The following is a 15,054-nucleotide window of genomic DNA, read 5'->3' as shown; positions in this document are numbered from 1 at the left end:
CTAGGTTGGTCATAACCTTCCTTCCAAGGAGTAAGCGTCTTTTAATTTCATGGCTGCAATCACCATCAGCGGTGATGTTGGAGCCCAAAAAAATAAAGTCTGACACTGTTTCCACTGTTTCCCCATCTATTTCCCATGAAGTGATGGGACCAGATGCCATGATCTTAGTTTTCTGAATGTTGAGCTTTAAGCCAACTTTTTCACTTTCCTCTTTTCACTTTCATCAAGAGGCTCTTTAGTTCTTCACTTTCTGCCATAAGGGTGGTGTCATCTGCATAAAAGACACTTACTCCTTGGAAGGAAGGTTATGACCAACATAGATAGCATATTTAAAAGCAGAGACATTACTTTGCCAACAAAGGTCTGTCTAGTCAAGGCTATGGTTTTTCCAGTGGTCATGTATGGATGTGAGAGTTGGACAGTGAAGAAAGCTGAGCGCTGAAGAATTGATGCTTTTGAACTGTGGTGTTGGAAGTGACTCTTGAGAGTCCCTTGGACTGCAAGGAGATCCAATCAATCCATCCTAAAGGAGATCAGCCCTGGGTGTTCATTGGAAGGACTGATGTTGAAGCTGAAACTGCAGTACTTTGGCCACCTCATCCGAAGAGTTGACTCATTGGAAAAGACCCTAATGCTGGGAAGGATTGGGGGCAGGAGAAGGGGATGACAGAGGATGAGATGGTTGGATGGCACCACCAACTCAATGGACAGGTCATCCCAAAACAGGCTCAGAGATAATTAATCTGAGATCAGTTTTCCTGCAAGTTCTTACCTGGGGATGGGGTTGGGGGTTGGATGTTTCCCAGACCATATAGGAAGTATGCATTTATGTTCTCAAATTCACATGAAGTGTGGGCCCAGAATTTGAGAATATTCTCGAGAGCATCCTGACCTTACAAGCCAAAGCATTCAAACATCTCTGCTTTCTCCCTTTGCCAACTGCGTGGATTTTTCATAGTTCCCTCCTCTTGCTGTTGCTTTAACTCGAGGTCGCAGTTCAGCTTCCTGCATGGGGCCACAGTCTTGTCTCTTGTCAGCATTAAAACCTAAGTCTTTATTCCTTCAGTAATTGTATCAGGTGTTTTGCCTTCTGCTCCTGTTTTCAACTGCTTTGCATCTTGTGTGTCACTTTCTTAGAAGCTCAGCTGTGCATTAAAGGGAAAAAAACCAAAAACCACCTCGTTTATCCACCATTTCTAGATGTTTGTCTCAAGTTATTTCATATCAACCAGAACTGATATCTTTCATATACTCCCATCTCTCCTAAATATAATACCTTCCTATTCCTTTTCCTGGCAAAGCTCTACTCATCTTTAATGGTCCAGCTCCACTTTCAAGTTTTCTCCCACCTTGCCAAGAACAATTTAGAACAGTTGCTATCACATTGTATCATTTTTTTTTCTTTCCTTACTGGTGTCTGAGCTCTTTGAAAGTAGAAACCAGATCTTGTTCATCTTTGTGTCTCTAGCTTCTCTGCCACAGTGCCTATCATCAAGTAGGCACTTGATAAATATTTCATTGAAGTGAAAACATCTTCCTGTAGGCATACTGGATCTAAAGTCTGAAGAACTTGGTTTAAAATAAGCATACTACCACCCACTAACTACATTCATGATTATTTTTAGGACTGTGAAAGCTCATGATACGTAACAGGCAATCTAAGGTGTTTGTGTTTTTTGAACAACTTCTGAGACTGTTTTATCACTGTGGCAGACTGAATTTTTCAAAGGTGACTGCAACTGCACCTCCCATTCTCCATGCTCTTTTTAAAAAAATTTTTGTCTGCACTGGGTCTTCATTTTTGGCACATGGGCTTTCTCTAGTTGTGGTGTGCAAGGGGCTTCTCCTGTTGTGGAACATGAGCTCAGAGGAAGTGGGCTCAGTAGTTGTGGCACTTGGGCTCTTTAGTTGTGGCACATGGGCTTAGCTGACCTGCAGCATGTGGGATGTTAGGTCCCCAACCAGGGATTGAACCTACATTCCCTGCATTAGAACATGGATTTTTAACCACTGGACCACCAGGGAAGTCCTTCCCCATGCTCTTCTGCAGTGACCTCACCAATCCTTCATCAACAGGTAGAATCTATCTCAGCACTCCCTGGTATCTAGGTAGTCCCTGTGACTACTTCAATCAGTAGGTTACAGTGGAAGTAATGTGTGCCAGTTCCAGTCAACGTTCTTTTTTTTTTTTTTTTTTTTTTGCCACACTGCAAGGCTTGTGGGATCTTAATTCCCCAACCAAGGATCAAACCCGGGCCACCACAGTGAAAGCACCAAGTCCTAAACATTGGACCGCCGGGGAATTCCCTCAATCAACACTAACTGGCCTACCGACTTCTGCTTCCTACATTATGCAATGCAACCATTTGAGCAAAGCCCAAGGCATAGAACGATATGTTTAGGTATATTAGTTGACAGCCCTGACAGTTCCTAGGGAATGGCCAGCATTAACTTCTAGCCAGACTAGTAAATCATCTTCGACATCCAGCTCAGTTGAATCTCTAAACTACGCCATTCCCAGCTGCCATCTCACTGTAACCACATGAGGTATTTCCAACTGGGCTCATTAAACCAACCAAACAATGAGAAATAATAAACTGGTTGTTTAAATGGTTGTTTATAATGGTTGTTTCACACCATTATATTTTTAGGTTTACATAGTGAAAGTCGTTGTGTCAGACTCTTGCTACCCCATGGACTATACAGTCCATGGAATTCTCCAGGCCAGAATACTGGAGTGGGTAGCCTTTCCCTTCTCCAGGGGCTCTTCCCAACCCAGGGATCAAACTCAGGTTTCCCGCATTGCAGGTGGATTCTTTACCAGCTGAGCCACAAGGGAAGCCCAAGAATATTGGAGTGGGTAGCGTATCCCTTCTCCAGTGGATCTTCCCAACCCAGGAATCGAACAAGGGTCTCCTGCATTGCAGGCGGATTGTTTACCAACTGAGTTATCAGGGGAAGACCTGGTATGGCTTCCCAATTTATAGCAGCTTCCCACTTAGGGTCCAGGTACAATCCGAACACTCAGTTATAGAATGTGGATAATAATCCCTACTTTTACAAAGTGTTCTGAAGTTCACTTTTTGATGTTTTGAAATCATCTTCAAAGCAGTTAAGCACTATACAAATGTGTTATCTTTTCAGTAAATAATAAAGTTAAAACTTCATATAGGAAATAGTTCCCTGACCAGGGATCGAACCCACACCCCCTACAGTGGAAACGTGGAGTTTAATGGCTGGACCTCCAGAGGTCTCTCAAATTCTTTTATATTCAACAAAGGAGAGGTAATGCCTTGCTTCTCTTATAAACATTCCTAGTTCTCGGGTGGCGATGATGTGTTTGCATCTAACTTGCTCTCAGGCATGAAACCTTCCAAAGCCATCTATAAATCTGGCCTCATGACAGCCTTGCCATCCCAGTTAACACTATTATCTTCCAGTTCTGTATTCAAACCCTCTAGCACTCTCTCACTTTCCTCCAATTCCAACTATATGCTCAGAACAAGCCCTGTTCCTATGCTGCTGCTGCTGCTGCTAAGTCGCTTCAGTCGTGTCCGACTCTGTGCAACCCCACAGATGGCAGCCCACCAGGCTCCCCCGTCCCTGGGATTCTCCAGGCAAGAACACTGGAGTGGGTTGCCATTTCCTTCTCCAATGCGTGAAAGTGAAGTCGCTCAGTCGTGTCTGACTCCTAGCGACCCCATGGACTGCAGCATACCAGGCTCCTCCGTCCATGGGATTTTCCAGGCAAGAGTACTGGAATGGGGTGCCATCGCCTTCTCCTTCTGTACCTATAACCGACTCTAATCTCACTTCAGTCATCCAAAGTTAACTCTAATCAGTCTATGCTTCTGGCTAGATGTTTCTTCAACAACTATTCTTCTTTATATGAAGTCTTGAGAAGTGTTACAGTATAGTGATTAAGAATAGAGACTCTGAGTTTGACTCTTTACTACGTGTTTGAATTTAGTGAAGTTAGCCTATTTTGCTGTATTTTAATCCTCTGTAAAGTGCTCGATATCGTACCTGGTATGTAATAAAGAGCTATATGTTAACTATTATTATTTTAATTATACCACATGTCAGATTAACTGGGCTAACTAATTCAATCATATTTACAAAGCAATTGTTCAAACTTCAAAAGGCATACATATCTTGTCTGACTTGCCAAAGCATTTTCATATTTCACAATTACTATTCAACAATATGGTAAGTTGAGGAACTAAATGTAAGACCTTAGTATTTTGGTCTTCCTGACTAGTTCTGACTAAATAACTACATAAAATTTTTTAGAACTTAATTTGCCCTTGTGCTATATATAGTAAGTCTTTTTAAAATCCAGCCACTCAGATAAATTTAGTAGGGTCAATATCCCAGTAGTGTCAATGAACATCAAATGAGTATCTGATTCTTAGAACAATAACCTACAATAACCTATTTCTTTCCATTTCTATCCATCTCCTTAACAATGAAGCATTCCATATGTCTTAATGTACACAAGAGCATCTGGAAATGTTTTGATAATCTGAATATTCACTAAATGGAACATATTCTAAGAGATAAATACTACTATTGGTAATTTGGCCTTAAACCTCAACTACAGAAAAATCTAGATTAGGAAAACTGTTTCTCCATGGGCTAAAAGAGAAACCAGAATTAAAAGAGAAAACATTGGTTTAGACTCACTTATCACCATCTTAAGATGTTAACTGGCAGTCTCTGTATTCAATAAAATGGGAAATACAGGAAATACTCAGGTGTCTTAGCTCTTCAACCAGTCTTTGCTGCTTTGGCAATATACACGCTTTTATTTGCTCAGTATTTTTTCTTATGATCACTACACCTGTTTATTTTTTCTTAAAATAAAGCCTTAAAATGCAGGTACTCTCTTTCTAGCATATGCACAGAAAGGAAAAACTTGGGTGTCCAATGGCCTCTAGAATCAGACCTGAAAAAGTTATTAATCAGACTATGGATTCAGGGAACTGGGGATAGAGTCACTAAAGAGGTTGAGACAGCAGATGAGGGTTGAAGCACTTTTAATCACAGAAGAGTAAACAATAGTATAAACCGTTAACAGCTCACCCAGTGGCTGTTGTCCTCCAGCCCTCAGCTCACCCGCTCCCCCCACCACTTCCTGCGTACCATTGAATAAAGAGCAGGGTATCAGCAGCTGTCCCTGTCACTACCAGGTGGCAGGAAGGGGATCTAGCTAGGGGCCACAGCAATCCTGGCCACCCATTTCATGGCTGTCTGTTTGCACACAACATCATGCAAAATATTCCAGCTCCAAAGAAGAAACAATGCAGAAACGTGGAGCTAAACTCAGCTGCTCCATTCAGATGGTCAGGGCTCAAGAGCCATGGGCAGCCAGGGAGGAGACACTCTGGAAACAGCATAATTCAAGATGCAGCCAAATCTGGGACTGAGGGGGGTTCAGAGGAGACCAGGCTAGGCCTAATGGCCCTAGTCCAGAAATGTGCCCCAACCTAGGTAACGAGACTCACGCATATGCACAAATGCACATGCACAGGCGCGCACATACACACACACGCACGCGCACACACAGAGCAAATAACATTACTGAAAGAACCTGGAGGCTATTAAATACGAAATGGCAGAGTTTTTTTTTTTAAAAAGTGAAAATATTTGCTTCTTTGATTCTCCTCAGTGCCCTGCACACCCCCTAGTCCCAGGAATGTAGATGTGGGGAGGCCCAAGAGGAGTAGGTTGCCAGTGGCCCTACAAGTCCGAAAGTCCCCATACCAACCGCCTTACTCTTCAGCCCAGTAGCTGCCTCCCATGTGACCATTCACCCGATTGGCACCATTGCTGGAGCTGCGGCCACAGGGGCCTTTTGTGCTGGTGGTTATATCTTCTTCCTCTGAGCTGCTCTCCACATCACTGCGATCATCCTTAGACACCTGGGAGGGATGGGGCCAAAGGTAGGAAAGGTAAGGACAGCACTCTTCTAGAATCGTCAGACAGAGCCCACAGAGCCCACGTTTGGGCACTGTCTCCAATCTGGCCTACCTTCTGGTAGCACCTGACTCAAAATACTATCGGGACCACAGAGACTTATGAATACCTGCCTGCTTTCTGTGTTTCTCTCTCATCATCTCTAATTCTTTTCTCAATGGAGTAAGTAGCTGTCTTGGTAGAGGAGTTTACCTTTCAGGACCAGCCTAAAAGAGCTAAAAACATTCACATACCTTTCTCTTCTACCTCAAAAAGAGAAAAGGCCAACACAACGATACAGGGCTATCGTCATCAGTTCCACTGCAGTTTTGGTTGTCTAGAGTTTTGCTATATCCCCAAAGTTGATCCACAATTGGGTCTTTTCAGCTGTTCTACTCTTCCTGGGCTCAAATATTAACATCCTATGACACTTGTTTCTCTAATTTTTTCCCTTTTCTCGTAACAGGATTACCTCTCTAGTATCCTGAAGATATACAACATGGTAAAAAGAAAAGCAGACTGGCAGTCAGCAAGACAAGAATCCCAGTCCCAATCATGCTAGTCTCTATGAATCTTCACCTTTCAAACTCAGTTTTTTATTCTATATTTTCAAATGAAGGATTTGGATTAAAGCAGTGTTTTCCAATCTAAACTATCGTGCATACTAAGCAAAGTATTTCAAATTTTCTACCATGGACCATAAAAGTAAAAAGGAGAGACACCCAGTGAGACCTATGTCAGGCTTTTGCCCTTCAGAACTGAAGGATAATAAATGTGTGCTTTTTTTTTTAAGCAACTAAGAGAAGGTGATAAGGAAACAATATTACAATTGCTGTTACCAGAGGGTGGGGTACTTGCTTTGGTTAGCTCTAAGATTCTATGGTTTATTATAGCTATTGACCTCTGAACCCAGATCATGAGTTGATTATCTGATCTTCAGGAAATTTCCACCAGAGGGCAGTGTGTTAGATTTGAGCTAAAGGGAAGCTCACAAAGGAGGATTGGGAGTGGGAAGGAAGGGAAAAACAGAAATGGAAAAAAAAAAGAGCAGACTCTACTCTTGCCTCAATTTAGGAAAAAGAATCTGGCAACTTGAGCTCCATTCAACAATGCCCCACAAGGTCAGGAGAGAAGGCATGCTCCATACAATGCAGGGAAACAGAAAGGAAAGCAGGAAGGAAGAGAAACACATTCAGATAGACATGCTTCACTGAACACTAGAAGCACAGATACACTTACATGCAAGAGATGAAACTGTCCAGCTCCCACCAGGCATAGAAAAAAGGAAGGAGGTGAGAAAAGAGTGGAGAGTACAGAGTCTGGGTCTAATCCTTCCTGGATAGGCCACCTGGTCAGGGAAGAAAAGCGGGGGAAAAGAGAGATGTCCAGTAGCTACACCAAGATGCACAGGCACACTAAGCAGGTTTCGAAACCAATTAAAGCCATAAGGAACAGTGTCACAAGAGATCATATATTCCTGGGAAACATTCCATCCCTTTGTCCTAGAGTCTGTATCCTCCACCAGAGCCCCTCCCTTTGGGATTGTATGTTACTGAAGGCTGAATCCCTCAGGCTAATCACAGTTTGACTGCTTCAGAATTTGCAAAATTCAGTTATGAGTTTTATCACAGAATGACGCCTTTCTTTGTGCTTTTGGGCTCTTGATGTAAAGTGGGTATTTGAAACTCTAAAAACCTATCTCACTTAAGACCCTGCCTCATGCAACAATATGTGAGGCTGGTATTTAATTCCTTACATAAACTTGAATACCACAGTGTGGCCATCTTGGGGTGGCTTGTGAATTAACATACCACTCCTAGGCAATCTAACATCTTGGCTTCTATACAGTTTATATCTTGGAACTCTGCATATGACTTCCTTACATCTTGGAGCTCTGCATATGATTTCCTTTGAAAAAAGGCTTCCATGCTAAAAATAAAAATATAAAATCCATGATGTAGGTAGGTAAGGGGTAGGTAATGGTTGAAATGGTCTCCAAAACCTAATCCTGTTATTATTTAACAAAAGTCATTCCTATGGGACAGGAAGAAGGCAGATCCTGCCTATGACATCTAAGTCATGTCTTAAATGGCTAAACACTCATACTTAAAGAAAAGATGAAAACCTTAGAGCCCTAGGCTTTTTGCTTGGTAATACCCCAAAGAAAGAAGCCATCTTTCACCCTTACCTTTCCTCGGATCAAGGCTTTGAAAGCAATTCGTGCAATTAGGTAGGACCAGATGACATGCAGAACCTGTAGGACCAGGAGAAGGCCGTTGAAAAGCCACCAGGAGGGATAGGGGCCGATCATCTCCCAACTCTCAAAGAGGGTCGTGTTCAGGATCCTAAAAGAGGAAGGTCAATGGTCAGTCTAGAGTCAAAGCCAGACACATAGGGATGAAGTTGAATTTCCTGGAAGGCAGAACCTTGTGTTTTTACCCCATACCTTCTATCAGTTGAAATTCCAGGGATATTCATGCACAGTGAGAAGACAGTAAAGAAAGGGGACCATGGAGTTTTCTATCTTTAGGAATAATGGAAGATATAGAACTCTTAGCAACTGACAGAATAAGTCAGATTACTAATCACTTCAACTAAGTCACATTACTAATCCAAATATGCAGAGTATCACAAATTTGGGACAACAATTTTAACAATAATCCTAGGAATAATTCAGATCCTCAGGCACATATAGGACAGCTGATGGCCAATTCCCCAGACTAAGGAAAATCTCCAACCCACAGAGTCAATCAATGACTTGTAATATAAAGTCGTGAGTGTAGAAGTGAGAGTGGTCAGGGTGGGAGAGAGTATAGAGCAGGAAAATAAGCAAAAGCCTGACAATTCCATAATCAGTGCAAAAGAAGGTAAAGGAGTTACTTAGGCATAAAATGAGGACTATTCCTTAGAGATGAGTCAGGAGAGCCACAGCTAAGTGAGTTGGATGCTCTCGGTCTACATCATACTGCATTAGAAATACTGTACAAGGGAAATGAGGTCCTTTAAGAATCCATAAAAGGTCAGGTTAGGTCAAACAAAAAGTAGAGCAATATTTAGGGTTAGGGAACCTTGGTGTCTGCTTCCTAAACTGGTGACCAGTTTATTGTTACATATTTACCACAGCTCCACAGCCCTAACACTTACCAGAATGGATAGATTCCTAGGCGAGTCACCACAAAAACAGCACTGAAGATCACAAAAAGGGTGTCACAGAGACGCTGGTACTTGGCATAATTGGCTAGCTTGGCTGCCTGGAGAAAGAAAGATAAGAATTGAATTGGGGAGAAAGCTAGTTCTCAAATAGGAAGAAAAGTAAAGAGGACTAGTGAGGAAAGAGTCGTTGAGGGGTCTACCTCCAGCAAGAAGTCTGAGACATCATGTAGACACAAGACCAGCGTTCCCACTCGAACCATGTTGTTGATGTAGGAGAAGGTAATAAGCCCAATGGTGGCCAGGTGATGCACAAACATGATCAGAAAGTCCTAGGAAGGAACGCAAAGAGAAGAGTCAGGTAGAGGCAAGGCCGCAGAGCTGCTACACAACTCAGTGCCCTGCGCTGTTCTCGGAGGTCTCATCCCACTCCTTAAAAGTTCCATTTTGTTTAAATTCTCCCCTAGGGAGCTGCCTAACATTTCACCCAAAACTCTCTACATCAGTGACTGACCCATAGTCTACACTCAATCTATAGCTCAAAACACAGAAAAGAGCAATTTTCTTTGGTAACTGCAGAACATGTAGACGTCAGATGCTTAGCTGATACTTGGAGATAATTTCCGAGGTGGTAGTCAGGCATACAAGCCTTAGATATCTCAGATTCCTTGAGCGTCTGAGACTCTTCTGCATTGATGAAAGGAATTTCAACCAAAGGGACCTAAGAGAAAGGGGAGGTTTGTGGAGGGGAGAAGCTATTCTAAAACATTTCAGAGAAATGCTAAATAGTCCATCTTACTACAAGCACTTCCTGCTCTCAGATTTAAAGCTCTAATTTCCTCTTGGATTCAAATAACAAGGTTAGACCCTGAGAAATCTCTAAATACCTGAGTATTACACGTATCTAATACTAATCAGCCCAGTGAGGGACAGAGGGTGGGAGGATGCAGGTAAATTGCATCAGAGAAGCAAGGATATAAAGTCTATGCTCTCCATAGGGATGGATACAATAATATGTCTAGCTCTTGAGTTGGGGATGAGTTCACAAGTACACAGATGTGTACTTGTGAACTCATCCCCAACTCAAGAGCTAGAACCTACATATATATTATAAAGCTTTTTATATGTATCATGTATTAAAATGAAATTTTAATAAGGAGACTTATGTCTCCATAGGAGGGTGTGTAACCGTCCTGAGTAACCAAAGGAGGGTGAAAGGCATTTAAATTATGCAGCATGCTTCTAGGTTACACAAGAACTAATAACCCATATTAATGTCAATCCATTCCCACAAGTGCTAACCCTGATTTTCCTTACCAAAGATAACCATGAGTTAGTGACAGATTAGGGTTAGAGCTGCTGGAACTGCATTATGTCAGGTGGATGCCAATAAAAGGTGAAGATTCTGTCCTTTCTGTATACTTATAAAAAACTTAAGTCATTTCCAACTTTGCCATTCTGTAGGCAAGTCAACTCACTTCTCTGAATCTGTTTCCTAAATAACAGCAAGAAAAGGGTAAACTAAAGCATCTAAAACCCCTTCCAACTGACATTCTTTAAGTAAGTGGGGTCACCAAGAAGAGAGAACAGAGAAGGAACAAGGGTCACTAATGGCAAAAGTTTTTCTGGAATCGAAGCTATTCCTGGATCAGGCCTTGCTATCCCTAAGTTTTGACTAGCTTCTTGAGCTTTATATGTGTAAGAACCTTGGGGAAAAACAAAGAAAAGGGTATGCTTCTTAGCTGGTTAACTGTTTTCATCCTGGGCTGCCTTGAATGACTCAAATATACTTCACTAGTCAGGTCTCACTTCTGAAAACATTACAAAGAGCTAAAAGTCCCATTGAACCTACTTTCACCCTCTTTTGTGGTCCTAATCAGGACAGAGAATCCATCACAATGACAATAATGGTAGCTCCTGGAAAGGAGGGTGCGATTAATCAGGGTGTTAAGGAAGCCAAAGTCCTTACCTTTCTTTTAATGTCTGTAAACTGAGAAAACATAAGAGACCAATAGAAAGCCAATTCCATGATATAATAGTAATAAAGCCCACTTGTGAGAGGCTGGAAGAGAAAAAGAACTAGTAAGGACACCAGCTAGTCAAAGACTCATTCCATGTCCCCAACTTTCTCTGTGTCAGCAAACTCATACCCCCAATTATTAAATACTCTTCCTCTCCATCATCTTCCAAGATGTGCAACAGCTAACAGACTTTGGATTAGTATTGACACTTAAAACTCTTCCCTTCCACATATGCATCTTTGTGTGCTAGATCACTTCAGTCGTGTCCAAGTCTTTGCAACCCTATGGACTGTAGCATGCCAGGCTCCTCTGTCCATGGGATTCTCCAGGCAAGGATACTGGAGTGGGTTGCCATGCCCTCCTCCAGGGGATCTTCCCAATCTAGGGATAGAACCCACGTCTCTTATATCTCCTGCATTAGCAGGTGGGTTCTTTACCACTAGCACCACCTGGGAAGCCCATACACATCTTTGGCTCATCTTTTAGAGATCAGATAGGTTTCCCTGATAGCTCAGCTGGTAAAGAATCCGTCTGCAATGCAGGAGACCCCAGTTCGATTCCTGGGTTGGGAAGATCTGCTGGAGAACGGACAGGCTACTAACTCGAGTCTTCTTTGGGCTGGTAAAGAATCCACCTGCAATGTGGGAGACCTGGGTTTTGATCCCTGGGTTGGGAAGATCCCCTGGAGAAGGGAACGGCTACCCACTTCAGTATTCTGGCCTGAAGAATTCCATGGACTGTATAGTTCATGGGGTCGTAAAGAGTTGGACATGACTGAGTGACTTTCACTTTCACGGTTAACAAAGACATGACTAAGCAACTAAGCGCGCGCGCGCACACACACACACCACAATCAAATCAGTGTGTCTAGAATTCTGGGCAATTTTCAGGGGATTAAATACACTGAGGCCTTTCCTTCCTCCACCCTGTTAGCAACCCCCTGACATTTTTCTACTTTAGACTAGAACCAAGATGCTCTTCTGGGATTCAAAAGGGACACCTGAACCAGAAAGCACCTCATTAAGTGCCAGGAAGCTGCTTTTCTTTCCAGCCCAATTAGGGTGAATATCTGGAACAAACAGATCACTGGATTTCACTGCTGTGGGGACCCCAAAAATACATACTGTGAACATATGACTCCAAGATACTCAGTCCCTAATCCCTCAAGAATCTCAAGGGAATGTGCCATCTGCCCTGGGACTGGCGATGCACTCTCTCCAACCCCATCCTACACACACACACACAAGGCCCCTGTCTTGAAGGGCTCAGATTTTACCTGATAAGGGTAACTGTGCCAGCACTGTCGGGTGTCCCAGAACCAAGGTGACTAAGAGAAAACAAATAATCCAAGTCAGTCTTCAGAATTCCCCCCTGGCCCATCTACCCCTTTCTCTCTATACTTTGGGCAAAGAGATGGGAAAGAAAATGGAACCCCTCTAGACAGAATTTAGGGATCCTTAAAGGTTAAATAAACAATAGACTTTTTTCCTAGAACAAGAAAGTGCTATTACAAAGAGAGAAACAGTACACAAGAGCAAAGAGAGTGCTAGTATAGCTTTTGGAAACATCACAACCTGGAATATACAGGAAATTGGGAGGCAGGAAGACAATGATTTCATTTAATAACCAAAGGAGATCTCTCTGTGCCAAAGATTCAAAAGTCAAAAGTAATCATCTCCAATGGAGTTCAATTATGTCCTTTAAGAGAGTTGTCCATTTCATCTAAGTTGTTGAATTTATTACTATTAAACTGTTCATAATGTGGTCTTACTATTTTTTCAATGTCTACAGGACCTACAGTGATAGCCTCTTTTTCTCCCTGATACTGATAATTTGTTTTCTTGTTTTTTTCTAAAGGTTTATCAATTTTAACTAAAACTTTCAAAGAACCAACCTTTGGCTTTAGTAATTTTCTCCATCAATTTTTGCTTTTTTTTTTCTTTCTTTCCTTTAACTTACTTTGGGTTTATTTTGCTCTTCTTTTTCTGGATCTTAAAGTGAAAACTTAATCATTGATTTTAAAGTTTTCTTCTTTTCTAATATAAACAATTAAAAGTTATAAATTTCCTCAAAAGTATGCTTTAGCTGCATACCACAAACTTTGGTATGTTGTATTTTCAGCATCATTCAATTAAAAGTATTTTCTAATTCCCTTGTGATTTCTTATTTGATCTTTGGGTTATTCAGAAAAGTTGTTTAACTTACAAATATTTTCTAGATGTCTTATTATTATTGATTTCTGTTTTAATTCCATTATGGTCAGAGAACATGTTTGATAAGATTTCAAAATTTTAAAATTTGCTGAGACTAATTTTATGGCCTAGCATATGATCTATCTTAGTTGATCCTTTACATGGACTTGAAAATAATATATATCCTTCAGCTGCTGGTGTGGTGTCCTATAAATGTCAATTAGGCCAAACTGGTTGGACTGTTATTTAAACCTTCTACATCCTCGGTGATTTTGTCTAGTGATTTAGTCAATTATTAAGAGCATTAAAATCTCTAAATATGATTGTGTAATTGTCTATTCCCTTCCTTCAGTCCTGCTTCCTTATGTTTCACATATTTTGAAACTTCAATTATGCATTTACAGGAAAATATTGTGGTACAGTAGGAAAAAGAAAAAAAAAGACTCATGAATCAAAAAGCCTGAAATTCTTCTTTGACTGATAATCAATTGCAAAGCAGGAATAATACCTACTTCAATGAGTTACTGACTTCATTTCTGTAACTGTCTCCTCCTTGCAAGAATAGGACTTTTTGTCAAGTGCTTTGTAAACCATCATGTACTATGTTGATTTAATTAGTACTATTATTATTAGCATTATTTAAGGAGAAACAGAGTCATGAGGTTACTGATGTCAGGCCCCAAACAGAAGACAATCTATTTAGCTTATAAACCTGGGCTCTAGGCATCACAAAGAAAAAACAAAAGGCAGTAGAGGACAAAGCTCTAAAGGTATTTAATTCTTATCTTTAGGGATGCACGAATGATTAGAACCCAACAGAGAACCAGAGAAAGTTCCGACTTACCGACCAGAGAAATCTAATTCCGTAGCAGAATATACATAAATAAAAAGTGAATCTCCACCTAGATGGGTGAAGAATAGAAGTTAGACAAACATTTCCTCAAAAGAAAGTCTCTGAGCTAAAGAATTCAAGATAGCACATTTGGGAATAACACAGTTACTGGTAAGAAACTGATGATATGCTGTTACCTAAAAAGCCAAAGAGATAAAAATCTTCCAGCCTCTGTTTAAAAATAGATTTCTACAAGTATATACTGGTTTCAGTGAACTTTTCTTCTATATCAGACTCCCTGATGATAGTGCCCTATGTTGTTTTTTTTTTTTTGCATGACAATGAGAAATAGTGTTGGATGTTCAGAGGATAATCAGTAAAAACCAAGTGAAATGAACTACAGCATGTCCAGAAAAGGGATGCTTCCTATTAAAATGCCAATTTATAGCAAGCTGGAACTATCTCTACCAAGGTATACAAGGGTGTGCATATCTACCTACGTAAGTGAAAGTAGAGGAATTCATTCCCAATTTATTTGGGAAAGGTGAACAAAAATGCAACTACAGCTAGCTTAGGGGCAAGCATGTCTAAGAAACTAAGGGTGACCAGGCTTTCAGTTCTCTTCTTTCCAGCCTATAACAGAGTTAGCCCTCTGCATCCATTGACTGTTATCCTAACAGAAGTGATTTCCAAAAAGAAAACCTTAGTCCAGTCATACCCCACCCTTCTCCTCACTCCCCACCTCCTTCCGCACACCTACATGCTTTCACAAAATTTAGTGAGCGTTGGGGGCTTGTCCTGATTCCTCCGATGGCGAAACCAGCATTGGATTTTTCGGACATCCCAGTCTAGTTGCTTTGACAGACCCTCCAGCCTTTTCTCATCAGGATACTGTAGACGT

The 15,054-nt window shown here is 41.3% G+C and overlaps 1 protein-coding gene across 15 annotated transcripts in view; it reads right to left on the bottom strand.

Annotated features, from left to right (window-relative positions):
- Window positions 1-5,022: 5,022 nt before the first annotated feature.
- Window positions 5,023-15,054, bottom strand: part of CERS5 (ceramide synthase 5) — a 28,329-nt gene continuing 18,297 nt past the window's right edge. For 4 of the 15 annotated variants that reach the window (XM_081592578.1, XM_081592579.1, XM_081592577.1 and 1 more), the window contains 9 exons: window positions 14,914-15,044; window positions 14,166-14,223; window positions 12,406-12,456; window positions 11,078-11,170; window positions 9,312-9,440; window positions 9,103-9,209; window positions 8,147-8,303; window positions 7,198-7,306; window positions 5,023-5,924 (listed from right to left, as the gene is read on the bottom strand). In XM_081592578.1, coding sequence (XP_081448704.1) covers window positions 5,917-5,924; window positions 7,198-7,306; window positions 8,147-8,303; window positions 9,103-9,209; window positions 9,312-9,440; window positions 11,078-11,170; window positions 12,406-12,456; window positions 14,166-14,223; window positions 14,914-15,044 — 843 coding nt within the window. In that variant the 3' untranslated portion in view covers window positions 5,023-5,916. Of the gene's footprint in view, window positions 5,925-7,197; window positions 7,307-7,669; window positions 7,671-8,146; window positions 8,304-9,102; window positions 9,210-9,311; window positions 9,441-11,077; window positions 11,171-12,405; window positions 12,457-14,165; window positions 14,224-14,913; window positions 15,045-15,054 lie in introns of all 15 variants that reach the window. The other 11 variants (XM_081592575.1, XM_081592576.1, XM_081592574.1 and 8 more) reach the window with 4 other exon arrangements.

Source organism: Giraffa tippelskirchi, chromosome 4 (assembly GCF_054371585.1).
Source record: "Giraffa tippelskirchi isolate mGirTip1 chromosome 4, T2T-mGirTip1v1.2.pri, whole genome shotgun sequence".
NCBI classification, from domain to species: domain Eukaryota; kingdom Metazoa; phylum Chordata; class Mammalia; order Artiodactyla; family Giraffidae; genus Giraffa; species Giraffa tippelskirchi.
Note: the sequence above shows the minus strand (reverse complement) of the source record. Positions and strands in the feature narration are given on the sequence as shown.